We start from the raw sequence: 10030 nt of genomic DNA, 5'->3' as shown, positions 1-10030 counted from the left end.
AAAATCTCAGATTCTGTTTGAGAAGCTTCTATAGATATTTCAGTCTATATGAAATAATTCATCTTTACTAAGTTTATACAAGAGGAAGGAAAGTATAGAATTTTTGAGTAATGTGAATTAATAAAGATGAAATCGCATAGTGCTCTTGTTTCCTAAGAATTACCAATGATCATCAACCTTATAATCTTCAGTGTCTAGTTTTGCAATAATTCAGAGCCTTATGGCTTTCCCAAACTATTTATTAATATTCTGAGTATAAATGTACATGAAAGTGAAAAAAACCCACAAATCTTCTGGTGATTAAGCTTATGAAGGAAATAACAACAGAGCCTCCACTAGGTTCAACATTTTGATACCTTCTGTAAAATTCCCCTTACAGTTTTTCAAGGAACCATTTCTTCAATGGAGCATAAGCCTAAAAAATATAAGAAGAGTTTGTAGTTAATAAAGTCTGTGTTTATAAATGCCAAGGAAAAACTACAGAAACTTTCCATTCCAAATGCATTGCCTTTGTGTATTTTATAATACAGACACTAGATGTAAACATTCCCATTGTTTTATGAGTTAGACTAGCTGTACATGTCAGTCAGTCCCCAAAGAAGCCTTCTAGTGTTTTAATATATTAATAACTATTCTGTTTAAGATGATCATAGTGAATTAAAATCTTCACATGATCACCTATTTGAATAAGCACTCATATCCAATGAAATTCTGTATTTCTGAGTACTTTTATAGTCATTTTGTTCTTGTGTGAATTTTAATGCTATCCCTATGTTAATCTTAATATTTTGAAATCATATAAAATATAAGAAAAGCATAGTGTTATATATTTCCTCCTAATTTTAGATTCCTGGTCAAAATTATTGAATATCTTGAATGTAATTTATTGCAAAGTTTAAGTAATGTGTAAATGTGACTAGGATATTGTGTTTTTCACAACTAAGACATGTTATGTGGAAATAAATATTTATCCTAATTTCCTTGCACATTTTAAATTGTGATGCAAAGTGTCTTGTCTTTTTTTCCTTAGTGTCAATCAGTAAATCAATGTAGAACATTTTGAACATAATATTTAAATTTAGACACAAGTAACGATGTCAAGAAAACTTGGTGATGTAGATGTTTCAAGAGTATTCAATTTGAACTTCATGAACAAACTATGATTAGAGCTATATTAGGATGTACCTCTTCATTTTCCCAGAAAGCAGTGACTTAGATACAAATGGCATTGTACTCATTACTAGTAAAAACTTCCAAGATCATTAGTAAGGTTTCCCGTCATTGGAACTCTTTAGACTTCTGTTTTTACCCCTCTTGGGAAAAGCATTTCTTAAAATTTTCATCCTCCTTATTTTTTACAGAAGGTCAGATGGTATTACTGTGTTTTTATAGTGATCTGGCAATATTTTATGGAGGTAACTGCATTCAGGACTCCAATGTACTGGTTAGTAGTTTTTTCTTGACTTATGAATTGACTTTGTAATTGCTATCACTTAACAGCCTTCAATATTGGGAAGTTTTCTCCTAAATATAATTTGAGTATCTCCTTGTTGTAGTTTAGCATGATAGAAACTCTCCACTGATGATTCGCTAGCAACTTGTATTTAAAGACAATCCCTAGATCTCTCAGGACTTTTCTTGGCTCTTAAATGTGTGGCTTAGTTTTTTTTTTTTTTTTCATCTTCACTGATCTACCTCTCTTTCTATTTAACTTTAGCCTGTTTGCTCTTAGATGTGGGACTATTTTACTATCATTGCAAGAATGCTCTCCAAATTTTCCAGTATATCTCTCTCTCACATATTCATACAGTGAAATGAGATTATAACCATTTGAAAAACTTATGAGAGTAATTTGGGTAATATGATGATTCACTAAATATCTACTTTGAAAGGCTAATTGTAATCAGTCCCCTTGAAGAAACCCAGTGTTCAAGGATTACTCAAAATACTTTTAGAGAGATCCTTGGGTGTTTTTCTTAGAAAATTGTAGCTCATGGATACAACTGTCCCTTCATTACAGTTTCTATTGGTGTATTAGCCACTTCTTTCTGTGCTGGAACTTTGAAAATAGGACAGTGGTCCTTTCTTCTAAGGGCAAGGTAGACACATAGCTTTAACATAATGTGATGTGTACAGAGTTGGTTGTACAGTGAGAGCAATGAATAATTCAAGGATGGAATTTTGAGTAGGGCAAACTTTGAAGAAAATGTTATATGAGGTAACATATGAATTAGGATGGTAATGGGGAAGGAAACCTACTCCAAGAACTGCAGTGATTCTCAAACATGTCAGTGTTGAAAACAATAAAATTTAAAAGTAAATATATATGGTAATACAGAAGCCTGACATACTTGATAATATAGGATTTTTGGAACTCAGCAGACAGCCCCAAATGATGGAATGTTAGGAGACTAGTGGGGACCCATATGAAAAGGAAGGGACACAAGTTGGAGACATTATAAATGTTGTTAAATTCTATATTAGGATATTTCAACTTTATCCATTAAGAGTTTTGAGTAATGAAGAGGCATGCGTTTTAGGAAAGGTTAGTCTGGCAGCATGATTGGAAACATAATGGGGAAAAAGTGAGTCCTGTACCCAGGGTGACTCTCAGAGACTCAAACCAAACTATCAGTGGTCTATAAACTTGTCTTATGATTGAAGCCAAGCAGGCTGAAGCACATTCTGTAGGCACTTAATAAGTAACTCCAGGCACAAGAACTTCATGATATATCCTTTCACAGAGAGTATTCCTTTATATAATGTTTGGGGTTGTATTTTTTTAAAATGTTCAGAAAAACATAGTATCAGCAGTAATCCTGAGACAATTTAAAAAATCTAAGTGTGCAACAAAATTCAGCCAGGGGCTGGCTCATGTGAGTCCAGAAACCACCTTCCCCACTGCTTACCTTTTGATCCCACATTCCTCATCCACTCTTCCCATAGACTTAGCTTTGGATTTATGTATTTTTACCTTCTGGTGTGTGTAGAGTTATAGATTTCTTCCATTTGCTTATAAGGTCTCTAAAGGTAACGACAGTGTTTTATCCCTTCTTAGTAATTCTCTAGAACCTAGCTCTTCCTGTTCTTTGCTGTTTATTCAGCCAGCAAAGGCTGTAGACAGACTTGTAAGTAAAATATATCAGAAGATGTGGCTTCTTAGTTTATTAAGAATGATTAAAGCTCCACAAAGGATTCTCACTGACATGGCAGCACTGGAAGAAAAGCAAATGCTCATTAAGAAACTTCATGTGCCTTACACCTGTGGACACAAGACACCTATGGGGAGAACTGGTATAAACCATGAAATCATCAAACCAGGTATAGTGCATAAATCTTCACAACAATGCGATTGTTATGGAAGGCAGGCATTCTGGTATCTCTTTCAAATTAAGTAGCTGGGGTTCAAAGAGGCTAAGGAATGTTCTTTAAAATGTTCCTCACTGTGAGTATCCATGCTGAGGCTGTAAGCCGCGTCTGTCTAGCCTAGACTGGAGTGCACTGACCGCCTAGCAGGAGGCGCGATGTGACCGCCTTCCGCCTTAACCGGACAGTCATTCAGGTTCATGCAACCAGCACCGGGTTGAATAATATTTCTTCAATTTGTTACATTTTCCTTGTCACTCATCTTTCTGCAATTAACACAGGAAACCAAACCTAATCAATGAAAATACTTTTTTGCTCCCAAGTCACAAATATTATGACTTGGGATGTGCTCAGTTGCTCAGCCCCATGGACTGTAGCCCGCCAGGCTCCTCTGTCCATGGAACTCTCCAGGCAAGATCACTGGAGTGGGGTGCCTTTTCCTACTTCAGGGGATCTTCCTGACCCAGGGATCAAACTCATGTCTCTTGAGTATGAAAAGGAACACACTTAACATGGAATGGGACACAGAGCCCTACAGAGGGTTTAGAGGACTCACACAAGAGACCCTGCACATCTGCCAGAAAGTTCAGCAAACAAGGTCAGAGGATGCTTTAGAAAACCCAATAACCCTATGACCAGGGGTGAGGTAAGTCAGCATAACCCTGCCATGCACAGGCAACACTTATTGGAATAACTATAAAGTTTTCGTTGTTTAAGTCACACTTTTCATCATACATGCATTTTAAATAATCTGACCAACTTGGGGTGACTGTTCAGATGAAAGATTATTTAGAATAAGAATTTTGATTGAGTTTACTGGAGATTAATTCCAGAAAAACCACTGTCAATTTAGCAGTAAGAAAATTACATTTCTTTTTATTAATTCAAAGTTTTGAGTTTAAATGTTAATCCTGCCACAGAAAGGTGACATCAGAAGGATGATACATTTCTGAGCATGACATTGGTCTTATTAATACCGTGCTCTGAGCTTTTCTTACGGGTAGTGACGTTATGCTTTACTACTCACACTCATGATACAGTTGAGAACCATCTGTATCCCTCAGACATATCCTGAATACACACTCCAGATTGTTCAGGATGTATATAAAAATGCTCTCGGACACTGCTGAAAGAACAGTCACAAAATTGGAAACACAAGATTTTCTTACTTTACTCTGAAGAAACCATTCTTTTTTTTTTTTTTTTTCCATTTGTTGTTGTTCATTTGCTTAGTTGTGTCCGACTTTTTGTGACCCCATGGACTGCAACACACTAGGCTTCCCTGTCCTTCATTATCTCTCGGAGTTTGCTCAAACTCATGTGCACTGAGTCAATGATGCCATCCAGCCATCTCACCCTCTGTCGCCCCCTTCTCCTCCTGCCCACCATCTTTCCCAGCATCAGGTCTTTTCCAGTGAGTTGGCTCTTCGCATCAGGTGGCCAAGATATTGGAGCTTCAACTTCAGCATCAGAACTTCCAGTGAAAAATCAGTGTTGATTTCCTTTAGGATGGACTGATTTTTTTTTCATTTAGAGATTATTCAATCTTAAATATTATACAAATGTCATAGTTTTATAAATTGGAATGCTCACATCAACTTGGCAAAAGCAACAAATGCCAAATGGTGAAACTGGTAGCCTTAGTGACCACCTGCAGGTAAGAAACACTCAGAATGTTTGTGATGTGTTCCCTGAGCTTCATGATGGTGGCCCAGAGTCATCAGGATGCACCAAAGTATGGTCTTTGCCGGTTATTTAAGAAAGTTTGAAGGTGTGTAATCATTTTTAGCAAAGTTTACAACAAAAAAAGTTCAAAAATAATTTTAAAAGTGATTTTCTAAAAATCTTGGTCAAAACTTTAAGAAGAAACACTGTATCCATAGAAGAGATGTGACCATTTCTTCCTTCGTTTGGGATGTGCACTCCTGGGTGCTGTTGTGGTCTAACAGGTTGCTTATGAAGGCATCTTATCATCCAGGTAACTGCGGAGGCTGCAACAGTTAAAGGCAAGCAAGTCTGCACATCTTACTGGCATGACTAGTTCTGTGTTTTTCAAATATACCCTCAGATTGTCTGTCTCTTATTTGTCAATTTAACTTCCTTTTCCCAAAAAACTCATCTAAAACTCTTACTGGAGAGTAAAACTGTCTTATGAGGGTCAGATGAAATTTACTTTAACTTCAAGCACATTATCACCATTTGTAACTCTCATTATGTGAAAAATATGTGCTGGGATTTTTTTAATTATCTCTGGACTCTATAGAAAACATAGAGCATGTTTTGAAACTAAAGAAACAATAAATTCATAGAGTTTTGATATTGTTCAGTACTTGTACACTATCAGATACTATGCAATGGTCTTAATATCTGTATAGCATCTAATATTATACAATATCTACTGTTGTAAAATGGTCTTATTAGTATCTAAACAATATCTGATATTGTACTATATCCGGTTTCAATTAACATAAAAGGAGAATTTCAACTTACTTTGCTTTTCTTATTACTAAATTCAGTCTGGGATGTGAACATGTAACCTATGATTTCTGTTTCTGGATACAGAACTCTACAAAGATTGGTCTCGCTACTCAAGATGAATGAACTCTATTATCAGAAATATAACAAGAACCCTATAGGTTTGAGGGTTGACTTACGGTTCCAAATAAATGAATAATATATGACACTTAATTAAGGAGAAACCACTCAATTCCATGTCCTGAAAATACAGTTGAAACAATTTCAGAATCTTCTGTCCATTCCTATGCGTGACTCACCAGTCTCATATTGAACTGATAAATTTTTTTCCAGTTCTTCTATTTTTATATTTTTTTGCTGTAGCTCATCCTTTCTGGGACAACTTTTTCTAACTATGAGTTTATAAAATCAATTGTTAAAAATGAGGCCATTTTACAAATAATTGAACAAAAATATTATGTGTTTCTTATTTATCAAGACTTTACTTTTCTAGGCTAAATTCAGCATCTTAAATCTATGGTTTCATTAATATAGTTATGTCAACCGAAAATAATTAGTTAAACACTTAAGTTGTTGACTTTGTTAAACTTCCACTAAGCCATCTGGGATATCAAGATGATATTTTTGATATTATGTGCCTCATCATAGTTCCCTGGAATGAAATTATAAGTTACATACTACATAAATAACCAAAATTATTTTATGTTGACTTTTTAAAAGCTTATATATAAGTATGATAACAGAAATTGTATATATAGAGATATTAGATTAAAACCCTATGAACTGCTTAATTTAGCACATTTCTTTGTATCTATTTCTTACAAAAGCTGAACCCTCTCCATGTTTACAAGGCAGTTTGGGATAACAAGCAAAATAAACAAGAGCCTTTCTGGGTAAGCATGTCCATATGCCAATACAGTTTAGGTCTGATTCAAGACACAAAACACCTCTGAAAAAAATGAAGGCATATTTATTACTGACCAGGAGAAATTCCACAGTATATAGAATGGGAATCATATTATATACATTTGTAGCTTATTTTCAATTTTTAAAAACAAGTCCAAGAAAGTTAAAATATTCTTTTAATTAGATGCTCAAAGAAATGCAGTAAGAAAAACTGATGCAAAGACTCCTTCAAGTTAGGATTTGCAATACAAATATTTTCATATCTTAACAGGGCAAGCTGATGTGTTCACATCTCCCTTCCAAGCTGCTTCTCTCACTAGGAAACATCAGTATTTTTAAAGCACATTTACAATGCTTTCCCATCGCCCTTGCTGTGTTTTCGTAGCACCTATAGCCATAACTGGCACCTGGGGGCCTTGCATTGCTGGCAGTTTCCCTCTCATTTCTTTGGAGTCTATTCAACTGCTGTGGTTTTACTCAGAAGTCAGTGCTTTGCATATATGATTTCCTGAGACTGTTTGAATGGTCTTTCTCAGAAAACTGTGCCAGTCTGGCTGAGAACAGCTCTTCTCTGAGGAGCTGACAGTAGCCTGGTTGGGTCAGCAGGCTTGGACTGGGGTTCGCAGCCTTGCCCTGCCAGCTTCTCTCCCTAACCCCTCTTTTCTTGCCCCTGCCTCAGTGACATCACTGCCCACATCCTGCCATTCCTTCAAAGAAGAGAACAAAATATGGACTAGTCCAGTTAGAAAATAATGCTGCTCAGGGAACCTCTGCAAAGCTCCCATAAAAACAATTCTTAGTTGCTGTTTCACCAGCTGATGTGGAAATTATTTTAAATAATAATAATAAAAAAAACAGACTGAAATTTCCATAAGGTAAGTCTCTTGCAAAGACAGAAGTCCCTATTTCAGGTTATAGATATGAAATTTGGGAACAAGGTAAACTTATTTTTCTCGATTTGAGTGTATTTTTTTAAGGCATCATCCTGACAGTGCAGTTTTGAGATAATGAGAGCAAAAGTAGTTTTTCACAAGCTTTAAATGGCATGCCGTTCTGAGGTGCTAAAGTAGAGAGAAGCATTGTTTTAGGAAGTGGCTCATGTGGGTGTATATGTGTTGGTGTGCTGTGCTGCTGGCGATCCCATGGTCTTCATCTGTATACCACTGGAGAGACAAAAGAGAGAGGTCAGGATTAGGAAGTCAGTTGCCTTTTTTTTTTTTTTTTAAATCCAAATGAGTTCTCATGAGCATACATGGAATAACACACAATGTTTTAACTCCTCAATCAGTCTGTAAACTGAAACATGATCAAACAAGTTTTCTTACCACCCCCGCACCCTCCCTACCCCGCCCAGACCTTTTCCAAGACATGTAGCTCTGTCCTGCAGGAGTCTCTGATTGTCCTCGGTAAGTGCTGAGACAACTCACCATGAGTTTGACTTCACTGCACACTGCTTTAAGGATATGTGTATTACAATGAAAATATCTAAGTCCATTTTCAAATTTGACTCAAAGGACACTTAGAAACTTATCATGCATAGGATGGAATGTTTATCCCATAAAGCCAACTTCAATTAAGTGCTATCAACTGTTAAGTTTCCCCTCCAGTGCAGTAAAAAAAAAACTATTAAATGTTTTTAAAAAGCAGTTTTTCCTAATGTATATCACTAAGGAACTAGAAAAATCCACTTCATATTCTATATATATGTTTAGCATAAGTGAAGTCAAAAATCAAATGTATTATTTTCAAACACGTAAGATTTTTCACTGGAATTTCTTATCTTTATGTCTGACATTTATGTAGGAAGAGTTGATGATCTGAGGCAAAAATTTATCAACTCATACCACCATGTTAAACACGTGGGGAGTCACTGCCAGGAAAACATATATCATGGAGACATAAATTAACTTTCAAAAATTGCTTAAAGTATCATGTCTTTTCTTGGAACAGTGGAAATATACACCACAACCTCATAAGAATCTAAGCCCCAAAATATATGCCATGTTTTTTGGTATCAAATGACTGTCCCACTTTTAAATACAGTAGGTACTGCTTGAACTGAGCACAGAGCAAAGTGTGTATGTTAAAAGAGAGTGAGGGGAAGCAGGCTATTAAAGCTAATACAGACAAGAAAGCTCTTAACACAAAAATATTTAGTGCAACACACACATATAATCTTTTTTTTTCTCTTAATCTGAAAAGATCTAGTGCATAAAATGAATCTTGCTTAATACCTAGAAACATCCTCTGAACAGGCAACAGCAATTCTCTAGCCATTTCTGACTTTATAAACCCAGCCTAATTGTTTATTACCTGTAGTTGCTCAACAAAAGATAACATTGAAGTTGCAAAAACTGAAACTTGCTGATTATTATACCTCACCTTTGTTAGAAGGGCTAGTAACACATACTAGAGGTGGATTTTCATATTTGAGCTGAGCGATTATCATGCTGCTTTCACTTTAGAATTACTTCGCCACACTTTTCACTGGGTAAGTGATTACTTTTGAGTCAAATTAGGGAGAGACGGGACAATCATAGGGCTAGAAGAGCAATCACAAGATTAGGGATCTGACACTCACAAGATATGCAATATTGTGCTTTTTCAACCCCTAACTGATATTGAACATGACTGTGTTTCTGGCTCAAGTATATCACTTCTTCAACTTCTTACTGGAAAAATAAGACTCTTTTTTGCTTTTGTCCCTTTCTCCTGGGACCTTGGTGAGAGAAGTAATCGTGAGAGGGGAACCAGACCCCACCAGGAAGTTCCTCCCCCTTGCAGGAAGCTTTGCTATATACCATTGACTGGAAATCCACTCCAGCATCCACCAGGGCTTTGGAGATCTGAGCTGACTGCTGAAAGTGAACGTTATCTGCAGGGAGAGAAAGGAAACAGAAAGTAACTAATAGCTGCTCCACTTTTCTGGTAGGAAAAGGCACAAGAAGAAAGGGGACTGTCTGAAGTTCTAGGACTCAGCATCCCATTTATCCCAAGACAAGTGAGTTGTGGAAAGCAACACTGTTTTATTGAAGTAAATGTAACAGTCTTGCCCCTCATGCTTTTGTTTTGTCAGTAGTGAAATTGCAAACCTGTCTGTGATACTAAAAAGTCTAATTAACTGAAACTCACCATCTGCTGTTCCATGAATAAGGAGGTACTCAACTTGTTTAAAATTTTCAGCTCTGCTCATGACTGTTGAATTCTGGAATTGGGAAAAAGAATGTCATTATTCAAAAAAAGATCTGCCATAAACTGATTTTTCACTTCAGTTTACAAAATA

The 10030-nt window shown here is 36.1% G+C and overlaps 1 protein-coding gene across 2 annotated transcripts in view; it reads right to left on the bottom strand.

Annotated features, from left to right (window-relative positions):
* Window positions 1-6791: 6791 nt before the first annotated feature.
* The window catches only part of DPP4 (dipeptidyl peptidase 4), an 82150-nt gene continuing 78911 nt past the window's right edge, over window positions 6792-10030 (bottom strand). For both annotated transcript variants that reach the window (XM_061135556.1, XM_061135557.1), the window contains exons 24-26: window positions 9880-9952; window positions 9549-9622; window positions 6792-7910 (exon numbers count right to left, since the gene is read on the bottom strand). In XM_061135556.1, the coding sequence (XP_060991539.1) occupies window positions 7809-7910; window positions 9549-9622; window positions 9880-9952 (249 nt within the window). In that variant the 3' untranslated portion in view covers window positions 6792-7808. The remainder of the gene's footprint in view (window positions 7911-9548; window positions 9623-9879; window positions 9953-10030) is intronic.

This window comes from Dama dama, chromosome 33 (assembly GCF_033118175.1).
Source record: "Dama dama isolate Ldn47 chromosome 33, ASM3311817v1, whole genome shotgun sequence".
NCBI classification, from domain to species: Eukaryota; Metazoa; Chordata; class Mammalia; order Artiodactyla; family Cervidae; genus Dama; species Dama dama.
Note: the sequence above shows the minus strand (reverse complement) of the source record. Positions and strands in the feature narration are given on the sequence as shown.